Below are 21,927 nucleotides of genomic sequence, written 5' to 3' on the forward strand. Positions count from 1 at the left end.
TTGTTTGTTTTGTGGTTTTTTTTGTGTTTGGTTTATTATTTTTATTTAAGGTGAAATGCCCTCTATTTTTTTTTTCAATGCAAATAACTTACTAAGCAGCATTTTAATTTATTTGTTTTTTTCATTGTTAAATCTTGCTTTATAATGTACAGGTGTTTGTACAGTTTGGATTTGAAAGCAAAATAATAAATCCATTAAGACTAAACAAGTAAGTCTTTTTTGTTAACTTCTAAACTGCTCAAAGTGATCCACAACATCAACACAAATAACCTATATTTTAACAAATCTGAGGACAGGCCCCCAAATTATAAATGATAAAAAGGAGTGCAAGCCCAGTACATCTCCATTCCACTGAGGAACAGAATGCTTTGCTTCTGGAGCTCTAATTTTAAAAAGAGGGTTAATTAACTACTAGATGCAAAAAAAGATAATCCAAGCTGTTGGCATCGCAATTACAGCAGGTATGCAATTAGTGCCTATTACAACATATGGTTATACCACTGCATAAAGACACACTGGTGTCCCACGGAATCTAAGACACTAAATCAACTATTTGGAACAGGTTTGATGCCCCTCATCATTGTGTAACTTGCTCCCAAATAAAAAAAAAAACAAACATCAAAGAGCAGCTACAAACAACAGGATATCACTTGCTGAGTACTGTCGCATAAGCAGCACAGCAGGATGTACCAGACAGGAGAGATAACCTCAATGTCATTAACAGCTGTAACCTGGGCAAGTGCACGAACAGGACCTCTTGGCTTTCAAATCTCCTGTTACCATCCTCAAAACCCCAGTGAACACTGAAAAAAACAGACACTGTCTCGCTGCAGGAAAGAACATGGTACGGAGGGATGCCAAGGCAAACAGCTTCTCAGCATAGCCTATTCATCACTCACCAATGAGTGCAAAGGTGTTCAAAGGTCAGCTATACCTTATATACTGAGTTTTCAGAGGAGAACATTACAGCATTCAGTTAAACTCATATACAGAAAAACTGGTTGTACCTGGTTTTAAAAAGAACATGAAGTCAAATGTTTGGTATGAGCAATTCCCTTAATGTTCACTGCTCCCTTGATTTCTAGACCTTCAGTCACATAAGTGCTAGAATTCCACTAGATTTCAAGGGTGCATAGAATCACAGGGACTGGAAGGGACCTCTGCAGATGATCTAGTCCAAACCCCTGCTAATGCAGGTACACCTAGATCAGGTTGAACAGGAATATATCCCCATGGTTTTTGGAAGTCTCCAGTTAGGAAACTCCAAAGCTTCTCCAGTTCCAGTACTCTGTCACCCTTAAAGTAGTTTTTTATTACATGAAACCTCCTGTGTTTTTGTTTGTACTCATTGCCCAAACTAGACCTCAACTAAGAAGAGCCCAGTCCCATCCTCATGATCTCAGCCCTTTAGATATTTATATGTATTTATGAGATCCCTTCTCTTTTCCAGGCTAGACAGCCCCAGGTCTCTCAGTCTTTCTTCATAAGCTCCAGTCCACTAATCATCCAGGAGACACACCACTGGACTCTTTCCAGTAGTTCCCTGTCCCTTTTGATCTGGGGAGCCTAGAACTAGACACAACACTCCAGATGTAGTCTTACAAGGCCAGAGCAGAGGCAGGAGGTGAACCTCCCTTGATCTGCTGGCCACACTCTTCTTAATGCACCTCAGAATACCACTGGTCTTCTTGGCAACAAGGGCACATTCCTAGCTCATGGTCAACATGTGGTCCACCAGCATTCCCAGGTCCTTCTCTGAAGAGCTGTTTTCCAGCAAGTCAGCCCCTAAACTGAACTGATGAATGGGATTATTTCTCCCCAAGTGCAGAGCTCTACATTTGCTGTAGTTGAACTTCATGAGGTTCACCTCTGCCTAACTCTCCAGCCTGTCCAGGTCTTGCTGAATCACAGCACAGCCTTCTGGTTTGTCAGCAACTCTTCTCAGTTTTGTATCATCAGCAAACTTCCTGAGAATACCCTCTGTGCCTTCATCCAGGTAACTGATGAATAAGATTGGACCCAGTACTGACCACTGGGGAGCACCGCTAGCCACAGGCCTCCAAGTGGACTCTGCATCACTGATCATAACCTTTTGTGCTCTGACTCCCTGTTCTCAGTGCTTTGTCTTGTGTCATCTCTATAATTCTAATACCCAGTTCTACCATTAATAAAACTAACACCACACAGAAATAAAAAATAGGAGTGAAAAAAATTATGTAGGCAACAAAGAGAAGATGATGTAAAAAGGTAACAGGAAAATACAGAACATCAGTACAAAAATAATAATAGATACATTGATAACGGAGTTTCTGATTCCTTTGGTGTGGTTATTTCTGCTCTGCTATTCTTTCTCATAACCTAGAGCTGATGCTAAGTTTGGCATCAGCTGATATAAAGTATCAGAAAACCAAAGGAAGAGAGAAAGCACAGCTGCAAGGAAATGGAACAGGAGAAGCAAATGGGCAGTTATGATTAGGAACAGCCTAAAACTTGGGATTTTACATTATTAAAACAGTAGTAGGACAAACACATCCAAAGAAGAGAAGATATCAACCACCCAGAAGAAGACAGCACTGGAGGGAAAGGAGACATAAACATAAAAACTAGGTGGAAAGCCAAGCCACTTTAGTCTGTGAGGGAAGAAAAGAGTGGAGAAGAAACAAAAATAAATTCACAAGTAAAAATCTCACTAGAGCTGAAGTGCTCACTACAAATTTTACAAGAAAATAATTAAATGATAAATCACTAACTGACAAGCAGTGAAATAAAATGAAGATAAGCACATCGTACCCTTGCACTCGGGGTCAGAGAAGCTCCTGGAGCCCAGGCCAAAAATCAGCCATATTCAGCATGGAAATTCTGTGTCAGAGAGCAGGGTGAGGACTTCAGGTCCGCAACAATAACTCTTCATGACCCAGTTCATTGTTACCACTACTTAACAGTGATTGCCAGTAGGAAAAAAAAAGACATGGAAACATAGTACAGTCCAGCAACTGTTCATCTACTTCCTGTGCTTCAGTAAAACCAAAGTGTGAGTAGAAAGAGAAATAATACATATCTGCATGGATAACATTAAATACATGAGGTGCTTAGTGTCTGCTACAGGAATTCCCTCATGGTAAGCAAAGTCTGGGAAATGGGCACAGGAACCCCCACATCCCTGATCCACGATTTGATGAGTGGGACCTCCCCATCCCAAAGAATTCCAGGGACCTCAGATCACCAGAAGACTTTGAGTCACATACAGAAAGCCCAGGCAGAGCACCATAACCTAAGCTGACTCTTGGACTGCTTTATGCCACTAATGCATCAGCTTAGCATCAGGATAACCCCAAAACGAAAAGCTTTTTTCCCCTTTTTGAACTAACAGTTTTGGTCTGTGTGCTAGTTTGAAGCAGGGTAGAATGTTTTGGTGAGAAGAAGTAGATTATAGGCTGTGAAAGGAAAACAATGGTGATGTCTACTTCGCTCAGTCTTGATAAGGAGTATGAGAAAAAGAAATGAAAACATTACATAACACTCTTGCCATTTTTCTCCCACTTTGGCTTGGGCTGCTGACTGAGCTGCATCTCTCTAACACACCTTCCATTTGGCCTAACCCACCTTTGCTTCTTAACCTCTTGGCTGAACCTCTATTCTTACTTGGGACTGAGGTAAGGTTGAGAGGGGCAGGGGGAAGGTGTTGGGGTGATTGAGAGCCCCTCCTGGGGACTCAGGTTTCTGGGAGGGAAGTTGTGTTTGTGTATTACCTTTTACGTTGTATATTTCTGTCTATAACTGTATATACTGTAAATATCTGCTTGTATATTGTGCCAGCTGTAAATATAAGCTTCATTCATATTTCCAGAGCCAGCTGAGTATAGTCTGGGTGATTTCTAAAGGGGGGGGGTGAGGGGGGAAACACCCAAACCATCACAGTCTGCTTTGAATAGATATGGCACAACTGCAGATAAATTAATATTGTGCAGACTGTACAAATAAGATTCTTGAGAACACACCTTGACAAGTTTTCTTATCAGAGTCCTTAAGAAACCTCGAGTATTTTTTTTCCCTTCCCTAAATTCAAAACTGCAAGCAACTATGGACAAAAGGCTGCATTTGCATCAGAGCTCACAGCTCTTTCCCCTCTCCACTCTACAGGCAGTTTGACTTTGGTTTACCCTAAAACATTAGTGTCATATGCTGAAGGGATAGGTAAAGTTCTATTTCAGAATGTAAAAATGTATCAGCTAGGATATTTGTGCATTCAGTTTAAAGATGAATTAATTGTCAACAAAACTTAGCATAAAGGAAAATGGTTTTCATTTACTTCTTATTCACTGTATTATACCAATATGATCTATGAAGGCCTCTTTCCAACTCAGCTGGACTAATCCACCCATCCTGGGCAAGTTCTCCATTATATGAATTCAATATAATTAAAAAAAAAAAGGGGGGGAAATAAAGTAGGTTTTGCCTGCTGCTCATGGACACATCCCTTAGAGCAGTGCAAAAGTCAGATTGCTGACCGTGTTTGGTGCAGACCAAACTTCCTGTAAAAATTATACACTCAGTTTCCTGAAAGGAAGCAAAATATGAGCTGATCAAACAATTCACAAGATAGCTCTGATAACTGAGCCACAGTTAAATCTATCCTTCTAAAAAAATAAACCAAAAAACCTGAAAAACCCCAATCAATCTCACACGACTGAACATCTACAACAACAAAAATTAAGAGTAAAAAAAATGCATTAACACAAAGGCAAAGGCACCAGATTATCTGAAGAAACAGGTAATTTTTTCTAGCAGGATGAAGCAGAACTGTAGGTTTTTATCTCTAACATATAGAAAGGGAATATTCTTATTTTAACATGTTTCAAAGCATTCAATATTACATATGGAATGACTCTCACTCTCTCTTAAAAATAAGAAAAACATTTATTTCAACTTATAAAACTATACCATCTGGCCCACTGGAGTTTATTTAGTCAGCTTTTCTGTTTAAATCTGTCCTATGTCAACATTATTCACAATACTGAAAAGTGTCCATTTTTAGTTTCAGAAACACTTGGAAGGATTTGCAAATAAGCTGAAGGATTTCAAAGAAAACAAACAGTATTTTAAGTGAAAATATTAGAATTTACAGTTACTTCTGCAGCCTTTTACAATTCAAGAGCTTTAAAAAGTCACAGCTGAGGCAGTAGTCTCCTTTTCTCCAAAAAGACCCGAAGTACAGCATCAGTCTTTGTCTCATAGCAGACAGTAACTACATCACACACAACCAACCTTCCTTTGCTGCTTACACAAGCCTTCAGCTCCACAGAAGCATTTGTGTCATCGGCAGCAACAGCAGCTTGACCAGTCTGGTGACAGGTGAGCCAAACCAATGCCTCCATACCTTTGTGCTGTGCTGCTGTTTCATGCCTGGGAAACATCTCAAGCCTTGCTTCTTGCAGTTCTTGGTCCCAAACAGAAAAACTCTTAGGAAATTACTCAGAAAACTGCCAAAAGGACAGAACTCCCCTGTTTTTTGACACATACTTATCCACTCTGCTCAAGAGTCATGCCATCTGCCATTTATTTGTATTGCTGGCAGAGTCCTGTCACTTGGGAGTTAATTCCTGCACCCTACTTTTTACTGTTCCTTCAGTACAACTAGCTACATTTTACTATGCCATAAACTTTTCTTAGGCTGCTGGAAATGACAGCTCACGATGGGAACATCTCTCTGTTGTATTATACTTAGTGTTCTGTAATTTAAACAAAATTCCTTGTTTCTGTACAGTGCTACTTTTATTTCTGCACAAATGACACAAAAATCATCAATATTTTATTTTATAAGACTCTTTTTATTGGTATTCCTATTTTTGAGTCTTTAACTTTCAGATTTTGTCTCTGGATACAAACTAAAGACAGGTTATTTTTCTGTTTATTTTATGAAAATTTAGATCTTACTAAATCATATGACTCCAGAAGTTAAGACTTTCATAGTGTGTTGTAATATTTAACAGTTTATTTGTTGTTGGGGTTTGGTTTTTTTTTCTGAATGCACAATACTTTTTTGTAATGTTTTATTTACTATTAATTATCCAATAGTCAAAGTCCTCCTTCTAACAAGAAGGTTCATTGCTACTTAGAAAAGAGTTGAAGTATTTCTATTAACACAGAGAAGCTGAAGTAAACAGGCTTTTACACTGAGACACTTAAAAATTACTTCCAGTCAGCCTCGATGCACAACCTTTATATCACTGCTTAATGTAATTATAATAGAGAAAGAAGTGGGAAATGGAAAAAAGTAGTGTTCAACAAAAAAAAAACAACCAAGTGAAACAAGGGAAAGAGGGGACTAGAGAAAATTCTGCCAACAAAAGCAAGAAAAATGGCTTAGAGACAGTGGCTATAATAAGGATTAGTCAGACTTTTTTCTCTCTTCTTAATTTATAAAGCACAGGCAAAAGGATTTAGTAAGAATGGGAACAAACCTTCGACGCTCTTCTAACTTGGACTTCCACCATGATAACCTCCACTTCTCTTTCAGCCATATCACCAATCCATACCCTTTACTTTCTTTCAAAATTACTACAATTTCTAAAGAATTTATTTTTTAACTGTCAAAACTCTGAAGTGTCATTCCACTATAGTCATTGTGAAACAGATTTCTTTTATGTTTTGAGAGTAAAATGAATTATTCTATAGGAAACCTTCCTGTGCTAACAAACAAGCCTTCTATCGTTTTCCATAAGGACTTGCTCAACAAATTTCCAACAAAATATTGATAACAAGACTTAAATTTCTCACTCTATTCCAGCTGTCCTCTCAGGATTCTGGTGTGGATGCAGACATGATAACAACAGAAAGTTTTTCACAGGTTATTTTTTGTTGTTCAAGGAGGGAGCACAGCACAGCAAATGAGGTCCCTCCATTACTCTCCTCATAGAGCTAGAGGTAGATGTTCTGTAATATACACACAGTCAAAATCAAACAGTCATTTATTTATTAAAAAATAAGACTGAGTTTCTCATCTCAATTTCAGGCAAAAGATTGCTCAGATATAATGCTGCCCTGCAGGTGGAAATCAGAAAATCAGAAGGACAGAAAAGTAGATGAAGTGAAAGTCCCAGGAAAGGAACAAGAAGAATGGAGAAAAACAAACCAACCAACCCAATGAAACCAAACTAAACCAAAAAAACCCAAACCTTTTGTTATAATTCCTGCTTTTAAATTGTGTTGTGTGTTTTTCCCTTCAATATCTTTCCAAAGTTAAACACTGTCTTATTTGTTGTAAACACTAGTTTCAAGTTTTCAAGTCTCAAACCAGCACAGAACAATTTACAGAATGACTGTGAGGAAGACTGTTAAATACATGAAGATCTTTAAATCTGCTTAAGATCTGTGAACATTCCAATGTTAGACACTTTATGGAGTAACCAGTGCATAGTCCTACTGGAAGATCTATTACCATATAGAAATATTTCTCAATATTGATTTTACATTATAAATATAATTACTATTATCACTAAAAAGTGAGCACACAGAAGAATACATATTGAGGCAGGGAAACACTTTATAAAGTCATAGCTACAAAGTGAGCTAGGAATTACTAAACTGCCAAATGTGATTTAATAGAATTACATATAAGAAAACTACAGGTGTGTTATCTTTGTAACCTGCCTCACCATCCAAGTATTTTTTTTTAGATTCATCCCTGTGAAGAACTCAGTTTGAACACTCACACAAACCTTTCCAGGCAGGGTGGTCTCAAATCTTCTCACAAAAACTTAATGTTTCTTTCAAGTTAAAATTCAAGCAAAAGGAGTATTGTTCGCTAATTGCCTGTATTTCTGAATTGCACACATCTAAAAGATGTTCACTTTGGTTTGACACTGCTCTTATGGCCAGTTTTGGTCAGTATAATTATCTTTCATTGCTTTTCTGCTAAAAGTTTCTTTTTTTTTATTTCAACTTGCAATTTATAGAATGCATTTGAAAATACGTATCTGTCCTAACAAAGAAATGAGATAGGAAAAGGTGCATGCCTTCTAACAGCTTATACTGTCTCTCAGGGGCAAAAAACTTGCCCTGAAGGTCAAATCTGACTCATAGGCCACATATTTTACAGACATGCTTGACAGTTTGCTCTACTTGACTTGTCTCAAAAGCAAACCTCATAGCATTTTATGCAAACATTATATAACCTTATGTTTGAGTTGTAAATCAGTAACACTGAGTTAAACTTGGGGAATCTCTACAACAGGAAATAGCCTCTTAGTTGAAATTCTACTGTAATTAACATTAGCATTGCTAAATCTTGCCATTTTCTCTAAACAAGTGCAGTAATATTTGGATTTGGATTAAAGTCAAAACATGGTAATTGTGTTACTGCACAGAATTTGAGCCAAGCAGGTTTCAAAGGAAAATTAAGCCTCTAATTTTCATTGGTGCAGACATAAAACTCAAAATTTTAAAGCTTCTGTGTTACAACACCATGGTTTTGCATCTCATGATCACAAATTTAATGAGCAGTCTCTATACAAAAAAATGAATTTTTCACAGAAATGCTCAGGATATTAGTTCAGTTATAAATATTTAAGGCTCAGGTGGCCTTAACATTCTCTTAAATCAAGCCTCAATATTTCTGAAGGCCTACATCACCAGTATTAGAAATAGCCTGGGTGACCACAGCTGTTTGACATTTGAATGTTTTTCAAAGAGATCCTTTGGGTATGGAAAACAAAACACCACTGCCACCACCACCACAACATGCAAATAGGTCATAGGCTTTTGTTTTCTCTTGCTCTTTATAAAAATATCTTCAGGAAAAGTTGTTTGTGGTTACTTTTGCGCTACAGGTATTACCAAAATGCAGAACAAGTAAGCAGTATTCGGACCTTTCTTTCCTCTGGATAGCTATTTAAAGAAGAAAAATATTTAACCTTAATGACTAAGGTAAACCTTCTGCTGGGACCATAAGCCCCTCTTTATCTTTCACTTTTTCATCAGTAAACACAACATTCAAAAGACTAAAAATTTGTTTGGGCCCTCTGCATTTTTAAGAATCAATTTAACTGTTTTGATGTTCACACAGCACACAACACTACTTTTCAGCTGTATAAACCTACTTCAAACATTCCACACAAACAACAGAGAAAGATAAAATAACATTTCAAAATGTGAAAAACTAAAAGCCTTTTTGCCATTGTTAAGTTTTGCCAGAAAACAGGTTCCCTAAAGGTACAACTTCCACTATGATACTTTCATAAACTTTGTAATTTGGTGTTTCTGTGCTAAAATTGCCTAGCTGAGTACTATTAGTATTAAAAACAGCAGTTTAAAATGGCATTGACTCATAGGTTTTGTAGTACAATATTTAATGTAGAATGCAGACAGAGTTGCTCTTTAAGGGGGTACTACAAATATGTGGTATTGTTTCCCCTACACAAGGAACTAATCAGGAAAAAAATACAAATACTCTTTCCCATCTAGGCACAATAGCACATTAATTCTGAAATAGAGCCAATACAACAAAGAAGAGCTGGGGTTGTTTAGCCTGGAGAAGAGGAGGCTCAAGGGGAACCTCACTGCTGTCTACAACTACCTGAAGGGAGGCTGTAGCCAGGGGGAGGTTGGTCTCTTCTCCCAGGCAACCAGCAATAGAACAAGGGGACACAGTCTTAAGTTGTGCCGGGGTAGGTATAGGCTGGATGTTAGGAGGAAGTTCTTCCCAGAGAGAGTGATTGGCATTGGAATGGGCTGCCCAGGGAGGTGGTGGAGGCACCGTCCCTGGAGGTGTTCAAGAAAAGCCTGGATGAGGCACTTAGTGCCATGGTCTCGTTGATTGGATAGGGCTGGGTGCTAGGTTGGACTGGATGATCTTGGAGGTCTCTTCCAACCTGGTTGATTCTATGATTCTATGATTCTGAAATTAAGATAACATTTTCTTCAGGCTCAAACACAGCACAGTAATCATATTACTTTAAGAATTTCATCTTCGATATTGATGATTAGTGCCATCCAAACTTTCCCAGCCTCAGAACAGAAATTCAAATGATGTTCTGGGAGTCAGAAGTAAGGTAAAACAGAAATGGCTACAGGTCATTCTGGATACAAGTGATGTGCAGAATACACATAGAATCATAGAATCAAGCAGGTTGGAAGAGACCTCCAAGATCATCCAGTCCAACCTATAACCCAGCCCTATCCAGTCAACAAGACCATGGCACTAGGTGCCTCATCCAGTCTCTTCTTGAAGACCTCCAGGGATGGTGCCTCCACCACATATCTAGCTTATGATCATCTGGTGCACTCTAAAATTCTCAGTGATGTTTGACTACTGTTGTGCAAATGTATACAAATTCCTCACTTATTGCAATCCATCATTAACTGCGTTGCTTCGAAACATTAATAGAATCATAGAACTGCTTTGGTTGGAAAAGACCTTTAAGGTTTTGGAGTTAAACCATTATCTAACTCTACCACGTCTAATGCTAAACCACATTCTTAGTATGTCTAAATGTCTACTAAAAACTTCCAGGGATGGTGATTCAACTACCTCCCTAGGAAACCTATTCCAGTGTTTGACAACCCTTTCAGTGAGTAAGTTTCTTCTAACTCCCAATCAAAATCTTCCCTGTTGCAACTTGTAGCCATCTCCTCTCACCCCTTGCTACCTGGGAGAAAAGACCTACATGCAGCTTGCTACAACTTCCTTTCATTTAGTTCAGGTCTCCCCTCAGCTTGCTGTTCTCTAGACTAAATAACCTCAGTTCCCTCAGCTGCTCCTCACTCCATTTGTTCTCCAGACCCTTCACCAGCTTCACTGCCCTTCCTTGGACCTTTAATGGACCTTCCTGGACTTTAATGTCTTTCTTGTAGTGAGGGCCCCAAAACTGAGTGTGGTACTCACAGAGTGGCCTCATCAGTGATGTGCACTTGGCCTTGTTAAAATTTATGCAGTTAGCCTCAGCCTACTGATCCAGCCTGTGCAGATCCCTCTGCAAAGCCTTCCTCACCTCCAGCAGATCAACACTTCCCTGCACAGCTTGATGCTATGCAAACTTACTGAGGATATACTCAATCCTCTCATCGAGGTCATCGATAAAGACATTAAACAGATCTGGCCCCAATACTGAGCCCTGGGGGCCACTACTTGTGACCAGACACCAGCTGGATTTAATCCCATTCACCACCACACTTAGGGCCTGGCCATCCAGCCGCTTTTTGACCCAGCAAAGAGTGCACTTGTCCAGACCGTGGGCAGCCAGTTTGTCCAAGAGAAGGCTGCAGGGAACTGCACTGAAGGCCTTACTAAAGTCCAGGTACACGACATCCACAACCTTTCCCTCATCCACCATGTAGGTGGCCTTGTCATGCACGGAGATCAGGTTTGTCAAGCAAGACCTGCCTTTCATAAATCCATGGGCTTCATAGCCTGGTTGTCCTGGATGCGCTGAGTGATGGCTCTCATGATGACCTGCTCTGTGATCCTCCCCAGCACTGAGGTCAGACTAACAGGCCTGTAGTTTCTGAGACCCTCCTTCTGCCATTCCTTATAAATGGGCATCACATTTGGCAGTCTTCATTAAACTGGAACCTCCCCAGTTAGACAGAGCTGATGATAAATGCAGGAAAGTGGCTTGATGAGCCTTTCCACCAGCTGTCTCAGTATACATGGGTGTATCCCATCCATCCCCACAGACCTGTGTATGTCTAAGTGTACAGCATGTCACTGGCATCTCTTGAACTATGGGGGTTTCATTCTGCTTCCCATTGTTATCTTCCAGCTCAGGGAGCTGGGTATCTATTGAACAACTGGAACTAGTACTAAAGACTGAGGCAAAGAAGGGAAGAATACTTCATCCTTTTCCTCATCCTTGACCACTACATTACACCCTACATCTGATCATAGACTCGTAGAATGGTTTAGGTTGGAAGGGACCTCAAAGATCATCCAGTTCCAATCCCCATCCATAGGCAGAGACACCTCCCACTAGAACAGGTCACTCAAGGCCTCATCCAACCTAGCCTTGAACACCTCCAAGGAAGGAGCACCCACAGCCTTGCCGGGCCACCTGTGCCAGTGTTTCACCACCATCACTGTAAAGAACCCTTTCCTAACCCTTTCTAGTCTGAATCTCCCCTCTGCCAGTTTAAACCCACTACCTCTCATCCTGTCTCTACAAGACCTTGTAAATAGTCCCTCCCCAGCCTTCCTGTAGGTCCCCTTTAGATACTAGAAGGCTACTACAAGGTCTCCTCAAAGCTTTCTCTTCTCCAGGCTGAAAAACCCCAACTCTTGTAGCCTGTCCTCATAGCAGAGGTGCTCCAGCCCTCTGATCATCTTTGTGGCCCTCCTCTGGATTCACTCTAACAGTTCGATGTCCTTCTTGAGTGGGGGCTCCAGAACTGCACACAGTACTCCAGGTGGGGTCTGACAAGAGCAGAGTAAAGGGGCAGAATCCTCTCCTTTGCCCTGCTGGCCACACTTCTCTTGCTGCAGCCCAGGACATGGTTGCTGTCACTGACCCCTGAGGGACGCCACCTGGCACTGGTCTCCAGGTGGACATTGTGCCCTTGATCACCACTCTCCACATGCGACCATCCAGCCAATTCCTTATCTAGCAGTGCTCCCCCCACCAAGGCCATGTTTTTCCAGTTTGGTGACCAGTATGTCATGTGGGACAGCGTCATATGCCTTACTCAGGTCCAGGTAGATAATGTCAATTGCCCTTCCCTTGTCTACTGTTGCTGTGACTTCATCATAAAAAGCCACTGAATTTGTCAGGGATGATTTGCCCTTGGTGAAGCCATGCTGGTTACCACTAATCACCTCTTTGTTTCCCATCTGTCTTCAGAAGGATCTGCTCCATGATCTTGCCAGGCACACAGGTGAGACTGACTGGTGTGTTTTTCCTGGGGTGACCCTTTTTTCTCTTCTTGAAGATATGAGTTATGTTTGCCCTTTTCCAGTCAGCAGGAACTTCACCATTCTGCCATGACCTTTCAAATATGATGGACAGTGGTTTAGCAACTTCATCTGTCAGTTCCCTCAGGACCCGTGGGTGAATCTCATCAGACTCCATGGACTTGTGCACATTCAGATTCCTGAGGTACTCACAAACATGATCTTCAGTTATAGTGGGCAAATCTCCCTTTTCCCAGTCCTTACTTTTGCCCTCTGTCACTTGGGCGTTGTGGCTGGAGCCCTTGCTGTTGAAGACTGAGGCAAAGAAGTTGTTGAGCACCTCGGTCTTATCCATATCCTTTGTCACCAGCTCTCTGTTTCCCTTCTGGAAAGGTCCCACATTCAGTAAAGGACAGAGACTCACCTTGGTCCTCCATTTGTTGCTAATATATTTGTAAAATGATTTATTGTGGTCTGGCTGAAGTCAGATAAATTTATCTTTGGGCTTTGACCCTTCTAATTCTCTCCTTGCAGAACCACATGACAACTTCGTAGTCCTGTCGAGTGACCTCTCCTCCCTTCTGACGTGTTTGCAGGCATTTATTGTGCCACTTCAGTGGTGTGAAACATCCCACCAAGTTTCAGTGCTGTTCACTATAACATAGTTCTGATGTAACTTAAATGGAATTCTAATTCAACTTTGAGTCAAAGGGAAGAGGCTACACAGAAAATACTTGCATCCCACAGAGGCTCTGTTTACAAATAAGAGACTAGACCAAGGTCATCAGCACTCAGGTCCTTCTCCAGGCAACTCCTGCAAACAGTGAAAACTCAATCTTAAATTCTGAAGACTAACTATACAGATACAGCTATCTGGAAAAATGCCTCTCTGCCCAGGATATAGTGACATGGAAACTAATGAAAATGCTATGGTTGTGCAGCAATGAGGTGTGAAATTCCCTGGATCTAAAATCTTCTCAGCTGAGAGGTTTGATCCCTGAAATTCCTAGGGGAAATCAAATTGGTGAGTAGATGCATACAATTTCAGCAAGAAAAGGTCTAACTTTCTGCAGGAGTCTTCCAGGCAGAGACTGGAAAGAGTGCATCATCTTTATCCATAAAAAAGGAGGGGAAATCTAAACAACCTCAGCTGAATCATCAAGACCCAGGTGAACAGTAGCAAACATGAGCTCCAGGAGCTCCACTTGCTTTTGTGTGCACCAGCTGCAAAATCTGATTAGTTTATTTGGACTACAGAAAACGTTTGGTCTCTTGGTATCCTGGAAGCACTGGCTCCTGATTTTTCATTTGTACTTCTGAGGCTACCGCACAAGCCAACTGGTGTACAGGCAGTAGAAGCAATTTCAGAGGTCCTTTACAGACCCTAGTACTTCTGATGCACAACATGCTGGCCTGCCTGTAAGACAACTTAATTCCAAAATTTGTTTAAATGATATAATTTTCACTATCACCTCTATGAGATGCTTCATCTTCAGTGAATTCTTCATATTCCAAATATTCTGTACAACTTATTTAGGTAGCTTTCTTCCAGTTTATATAACCAAAGTCACATCTCACTATTTAGTGCCTGAAAACTTGCTGCAGTGTAACCCCAGCAGACAGATACGAAGAAAATTAACTCTTTCCCAGCTAAAAAAAATATTTTAAGTACAAAACTATTACAGTAAATCACAGTTTACCTCCATGTTATGCTGAGGGAACTAGCTGATAACAGTATTTTTGGAGAATGTTTTTGAAAATGCATCTGTTGTTAACCAGCTTACAACTGGCTGAGAAGTTAAAAACCCATCAGGCTCCTCAGCCACCACAGGGAGTTAAGAGATCTGCCAGGTCAGAGAGACACAGGTTAGTTCTCTGGGGAGAGGATTAGAAAATCTCTCTCTGGGAGAGGAGTTCTCATGGAGGACCTTCACACCTTCATTCCTTCTACTGTCCAAATTCTTCAAAGATTTATTTTATTTAAGAAGGATCTAAACAATAAAATACTATGCTCCTGTATTTATGCATTGAACTAACAGATGTCTGTTCATGAACAGGCTCACACTATCTCATTCTTGGATATATTTCAAATATTGTGCATAAATTGCCTTTTTTTAACTAAAAGAATGTATCATTCAGAATCAGCAGTAGATTTTGGATAATTTCCATTAATCTATTATGCAAAATTTCTGTGCTCACACTGTTATACTGAAAGAAGACCATACTTGTCATACTTTGTAGGTATGAAGGGAACCATTCAAATTAACCCAAGCACTGTGCACCATTTTTCAGACAGAGTAAACACAGTCATCTAAAATAGTAATAATTATAAGATGACTCTACAAGATAAATTAGCCAAAAAAGGGTATCTGAATTACTATCAAACAAACAAACCAAATCAAACCAAAATAAACCCACAATTCTAAACAGTAGATTATCTTCTTGATAGGAAGAAACTAGGAAAATCACTTGCTCACTTAGCCAGAAGGAAAAGGGAATACTGAAATGTTAAAATTAAATTAATAGTCATGTTAAGTAAAACTGTGAACCTAAAAATATAGACAACAAAAAAAATACCTTTTTTTTTAATTTCAATAAAAGAAAATGCACTTAAGAAGAATGTAGTGAATAAAACACTAAGTTTTGATAAGAAATCATTTAATCACTACACACTGGAATGAAACACTCCTTTCTCTTAAGAACCATGCTTATCAGGAGGGTGTTTCATGGAGGAGAAAGAGCCATTTGAAGCTAGGAAATGATGGATAGCAATGACCTTTCTATCTGTAAAACACGGGCATATTTTAGGTATTTAATCTGGAGAATTGGGTTATTATTAATCAATTATTCATGACAATTTGAATCTGTGGTAGATGTTTTTTGTTTTCTTAAATATCACATGGCTAAGGTCCTGCTTGAGAACTGGAAAGGAAATTAAATCCTCACAAGCAAACGGTGTTCAAGACTGGCATTTTCTTCTCCCCTAAACATTTCTTCCCCTACATAACAGCATACATTGATGATAACCTAGTACCATGTGTAAAAATTCTGGCTAAAAACCTGAAATCCACCTTTATACCTTTGTTTTTCTGAGTTCACAAGTGCAAATGAGAAATCATGCATAATTAAGTCATTGCATAGCCTCTAACACTGGACTTCATTGTTGGTGTGTCAATAAAACCCAATGGATTAATCAACTTCCATATCACAGCAGGATAAACCAGCTGCAAACAGGGAAAACCTTAGAAATTAAATGCTGGAAACATTTACAAACTGAAAACACTAACACAAATGGAGTATGTATCAAGCGTGGGGGTGGAAAGCAATCTGTACAGGAAAAAAAGAAACTAAAATCATTAGGACAGTGGTGAATGGTTGCTAATACTTAAGATTAAGTATGCCCTGCCTGAAAGAATTTAAAGAAACAGTTTTAAGATGGACTGCAATGTTCAAAACACTGCATATTTTTAACCTTAAGCTTCTCTCAATATGCTGTATTTGGCAAACTGTAGTCTATCAGGCTAATAGACCTGGTTGAATCACAGCAATTCTTAGATATGATACTTGTTATTTGAGATGAAATAACCAAGTAATTTTTGTGAGAAACAAGCTTCTCTTTGCTCTGCTTGCTCTATTTTTCAGATTTTAGTTACCAGGTAGATGAAGTTGCAAAAATTCTGCAAACTACCTGTAATTGAGCTAAACACTGTTTCTCAATGTATTGTTTTTGTTTAATAGAATAGGCTTCTCTACTCATAGCTACAGCCCCATAAAACAAGATAAGAAGCTTTGTGAATAAGTTTTGTTTCTTCAATCTAGAAGACTTTAACATTAAAGGTTAAAAAAATTAACGAATTTGAAACAAATGTCTATCACATCATGGCAGTTACTCAAACATGCCTCATACTAAAGCAACTATCATACAAAACTCAATAATTACAGCTAGAATTTAGGAACTTACAGCTTTCATGTGAAGTTGCTCTTTACAAAGTCAAACTACTGGTGACCCTAAGAGGACTACAGTTATGCACACTAGGGCAATACACGATATCTCCAAATTTTTTCTTTGCCTTATTTCTTATCAATTTCTTAATTTGGCAGCAGATAACCCTCCCATCATAGAGATACGTAACTGTATGTAACTGTCAAGGCCCTTTATCAGGGACTTGTGCAATCTGCTGCAATGTCTAATATACATTAAAAAAAACCAAATTGTCTTTTCCTCTCTCATTTCCACAGTGCAGCCACATCAAAAGAACTACAGCACCACCCTTCTGTCCTTAGTTCTGTCCTCCACAGCACACAGAACACAGAAGGAGGCCACTCCAAAAGCAGCAGATGCCACACACCTTCACATGTCCTCAACACAAACATGAAGCAACTGCTTGTTCTGGGACAGTTAGGTCTACAAACTAATATTTTGGAATTAAGTGAACTCTCAAACTGTGCAGCACAATTTCTCCATCTCTATACCCCCTTAAGAATTATTTTAAAATTGCTAGATAATTATCTGATATGCAAAATGAAAGTTTCCTGTAAAAGATCTAAATATCCAATACATTAACCTAGAATTATTTAGAAAAAAATATTAACTATGAAATTAAAATAATGTTAACATAAAGATCAAGAGAAGTAATTTGTATAGATATGCTTTAAAACAAACAAACAAACACAAAACCTAACAAAAAAAAACCCAACCCTACAAACAAACAGATCACTCCAGAGAAAAATCACTAGGCATGACAACAGGAGGTTCAGAAACATGAATTTACTGCACTGTCTACAGTATAGTACATGTGCAGTGTAAAGACAGACTGATACTGAAGTGTGTGCTCAGATAACTATTTCAGAGCTGGAGCACCACTCAGCATTTAATCCATTCGCATTCTGAATACACCCTATAATTAGAGAAGTTTCTCATGCTGTCCCACCCTTGAGCAACTGAAATTCAAGTGTTCAGAGAATTTCTAAGCAGTATTAGCTCTGGCAGCAGACAGGAATATTTTTGCCGCAGGAGGGTGAAGTTGTGGACAGAGTATGATATTTAAGGAAGAAAAATGGGAACAATCTTGCATACCTTTCTATGTTTTAAAGCACTGAAAACATACAATAAGAATGTGAACTTGCAAAAACTCATTTGAAAAGAAAACAGTTCCACAGCATAGGTCTAGAACCTTGCCTTACAGCATTCTTCTAGTTTGGAAAGGACTAACTACTTTAAGATTCAAAACTCTTCAGAAACTTACATCTGACCAGCACTCGGTGCATCTCCAAGCAACTGCCTTCAGCATAATTTACTCTGCCACTTAAATGTATAACCTGTGAAATTAAGGGTGATGACACCCAGCACAGTTGAATACTGCAACTCATATGCCTATTAAATATACAGATCCCATTATGAATGGTAAGAGAAGAATTTAACATTAAGGCTTTAAAATGTAGATGCTACAGAGGTCTGCGTTATACTGCACTTCTCAAATCACACCTTTCTTTGAGCTCATTGCTTACGCACACTGACAGGAGTCATTCTGGGAAATGAAATCGGTATACATGCATTATAGTTGCAACACAATTGCATTTGACACACATTTAACTGAGTCAACAGGCAGTATCCCGTTACACTGCCAAAGCAAGCTTAAATGGCATAACTCCTTCTGGAAATACTTACTTCTGATGAGGTCACCATCAGTGCGATTTCCCCAGACAGACTGGTCTTGTATCTCTGGTTGGATACTTTGGTTACTGGAAGGCTGTTTTATGTTTTTATCTCCTGCCACAGTATTCTCTTGGCCATTTTTTTCTAAGTAAAAAGAAATTTTAAGATATTAGTTTCTATGGTATTTTTCCTCTGTGTGAACAAAGCTCATCTTTGAAACTTAAAAACAAGAGATCATAAACCACAATTTGTCTCAGCAGCTCATTTAGTTTTCTTAGAAATAATTCCTAATAAATTTGTTTTCCAATTTGTTTTCTTATCCGTACCAAAGTAGTTCTCTTTTAAGAAAATCTTTCAGTAATACTGTGTTTAATCAGGCAAAATAATATTCAGGAGATTTTTGTAAAAACAAATTCCAGGAAATTTTCAGATAAAATCTTTAATATTTTTGTCACAAAACCCCAACAAAATGTTTTGCCCAAGTACATGTGGCTTTGGCATATAAAAGCCACAAAAAATCCACAAAATTCTGTTTTGTATTATTAAAACTGAACATATGATTTAGTAAATATTGTGGCAACTTCAAAACTGATTAATACAGAAATTTATTATAACATACTCACTTACTTTTTATTGAAAAACATAACTCTTTAAGATCCATTCCTGAATAAAAATCAACATTTAGCCTATGATGAAAAGCAAAATTAGTTCTTCTTTCCAAGTATATACAAGATGCAGGGAAATTTTCCATGGTAAGGTTATTTGAGAGACTCTTAAACTTATTTCACAAGATTGCAGATCTTGGAGTTTTTTTTGGTGATTTCTGCCAGCTAACATATGCAGACATATGCATTTTCTCAAGTAAAGGTGACAGCTTTCATTTTCACTGTCTTAATATTTTAATAGTCAAATTCACACACACAAGTATTTCTGTTCTTGACTGCTACAGGTTTTTCCTACTGGCATTCAAGGAAACATTCCCAAGTCTGGAATTACTTTTTTCATTATTCACAGTGACAGAGTATCAGTTTATATTACTTACTCTAGGGATCTGTAAAACATTAAATATTTTCAGACTCCAGTTTTGGGTTAGGGTTTTTTTTTTTAGTACACTTACAATATTTAATATTTACAGTAAAACTAAACAAGCAGCAGTTGAAAAATCTGTTAGCTCTATTTGTTTCAAACATGAAAGTGTTTATAAACCACTTATCAGAACGTAATGATACTATATCCTCTAGTAAAGCAATGGTTCCAGTCTAGAGACACAGAAAGTCACATCCTGCTACTGCAACACACTAAAGGTTAGTTTCTTTATGTAACCAAGAGCAGTTTGATTTTAAATTCTAACTTTCCACTTTTGTTATCTACCCTATTAAACTGAGGCACTGAACATTATTCAAAATAATATATGCCATCATATTGTATGTACAGTAGCATGTCCCTTCAAGCACTGCTGCTTCCCTTCTATTAATTTCCACCTCTGCAATGTCTGACCTAGCTACCTCCATGGTACTTCTCTCTGAGCCCTAACTCCTGTCACCACTTCTTCAATAACTTGTCAATATTTCCTCAAGCCCGGCTAAAATGACAACCATTTCACTGCAAGTGGTTTAAAGCTGCTGAAGTGACTGGGAAGATGTCTGTTGACAACTTCTTGCCCTGATGACTTAATTTTACATAGACACCCATCCTACCCAAAAATAACCACAGACAGAAATTATTTATCACTGATATCGATCAGATACAAATCCTGCTGTCCTGAAGTACGATAGTTTGCCCATGCAGGCACGCATTCAGTGCAAATGTGTTTCAAAAGTGTATGAAAAGTGCCCTGAAATAGACTGAACAAAAATAAGTAGTGTCCAGGAGAGAGCTAGCAGAAAAGCACTCTGCTTTCTGCATAAAATAGGCTTAAATTAGCTATTTTTAAAGACTTTGCTCCTAAATTACTTTACTGCAGTAACAACACCAAAATTATAAGCTCTACCCAGTAGCAATAGTACAAAAATGCAGAGCTACTGTATACAATTTTCTTGTATATAGTATGACTTTGCAGAGCCCTGTTATTTCATGTAGTAAACAATGAGTCACTCTAAGGAAACACTAATGGTAATACTGTGAGACCTCAATGTTCTAAATTAGATTTTTATCTAAGAAACCCAAAGGAGTGCAAAATACAAGTAAGCACCATTATTCCTAAGAATTTAGATTTCATTCCTGGAATTATTTTTCAGTCTTTTTTTTTTTTTTTGGTAGGTTGTATGTGTATTTATCATGTTTATTATTCCAGCTGGCTATGATAAACGGGCAGTCAAAGCCATGCAACCTATATTAGCAGTTAACAAGAAGTAAGAGACACTATTAAAAAGAAAAATAAAAAATCCCACGTTACAATTGAACAACAAACAATTTTGGTAAGAAGTTTACAGCAATGAACACTAATTCTCTGTTCTTTGATCTATTTGAATTCACATGAATGTGCATAACAGAGACCTATACTATTAAATATGTGTTTGGTTATCTTACTTTACATTCGAAGATTACCTGCAGCTAATCTCCTGTCAGATGCTGCTCTGTGGGTGTGGTGGGCTGACCCTGGGCAGCAGCTAAGGACTACATGGCAAATCCTTCCCTTCCCAGCTCCCAACAAGAAGAGAGGAAAGAACAGAAAGAGCACTGAGTGTGGAAACTTACAGGCTGAGATCCAGTTTACTAAGTGATGGATAGAGGAATTAAAACAAGTGATGCAAAGGCAACTGCTTGTCACTTCCCACAGACTGGTGCCCAAGCCAATCTTTAAGCAATTGCAACTTCACCCAGAACCTCCACTCCTTAGTTTCTACTCCTGAGCATGACAATATATGGCATGGAATATCCCTCTGGTTAACCTTGCACTAGCTGTCTGGGCTGTGTCCACTCCCAAGGCCCTGTGCACCACCAGCCCACTCACTGGAAGGGTGAGATGTTGAAAGACAAAAACTTGATGATGTCCAAGTGCTGCTCAGCAATAGCCAAAACCACTCATTTTAGTCACAGTCCCCAAACACAGCACTACAGGGGGTAATATGAATAAAATTAATTCCAACCCAGGCAGACTTTAGTACAATGGAGTTTTAGAAAAAGCAGACTTTAGTTAAACTATGTTTATTCAATATTTTCTCAGACACAGCTTCTGATGCATCAGAACACCAAAAACAGGCAAATACTGGCGCCCTGATTAATTGATCTGGTTTTTATTGAATATGCACCAGGTCCCAGATTTAGTACAAATGAATTTATTGATTACTTCCTTGTAGTAAACAGCTGATGCCCATCACTTTGTTGTTTTGTTTTTTTTTTTCAATTCTAGAGATGCATATTAATAACAAGCAATCACACACAAAGACAG

The 21,927-nt window shown here is 38.7% G+C and overlaps 1 protein-coding gene across 9 annotated transcripts in view; it reads right to left on the bottom strand.

The window, feature by feature from the left end:
- MDFIC (MyoD family inhibitor domain containing) overlaps nt 1–21,927 on the bottom strand; it is a 59,009-nt gene that overhangs the window by 26,812 nt on the left and 10,270 nt on the right. For 6 of the 9 annotated variants that reach the window (XM_064142092.1, XM_064142088.1, XM_064142090.1 and 3 more), the window contains one exon: nt 18,549–18,680. The exons of 1 other annotated variant lie outside the window; for it this stretch is intronic. In XM_064142092.1, the coding sequence (XP_063998162.1) occupies nt 18,549–18,680 (132 nt within the window). Of the gene's footprint in view, nt 1–12,805; nt 13,670–18,548; nt 18,681–21,927 lie in introns of those variants that run through there. 2 more of the 9 variants (XM_064142087.1, XM_064142086.1) reach the window with 2 other exon arrangements.

Source organism: Pogoniulus pusillus, chromosome 4, assembly GCF_015220805.1.
Source record: "Pogoniulus pusillus isolate bPogPus1 chromosome 4, bPogPus1.pri, whole genome shotgun sequence".
NCBI classification, from domain to species: domain Eukaryota; kingdom Metazoa; phylum Chordata; class Aves; order Piciformes; family Lybiidae; genus Pogoniulus; species Pogoniulus pusillus.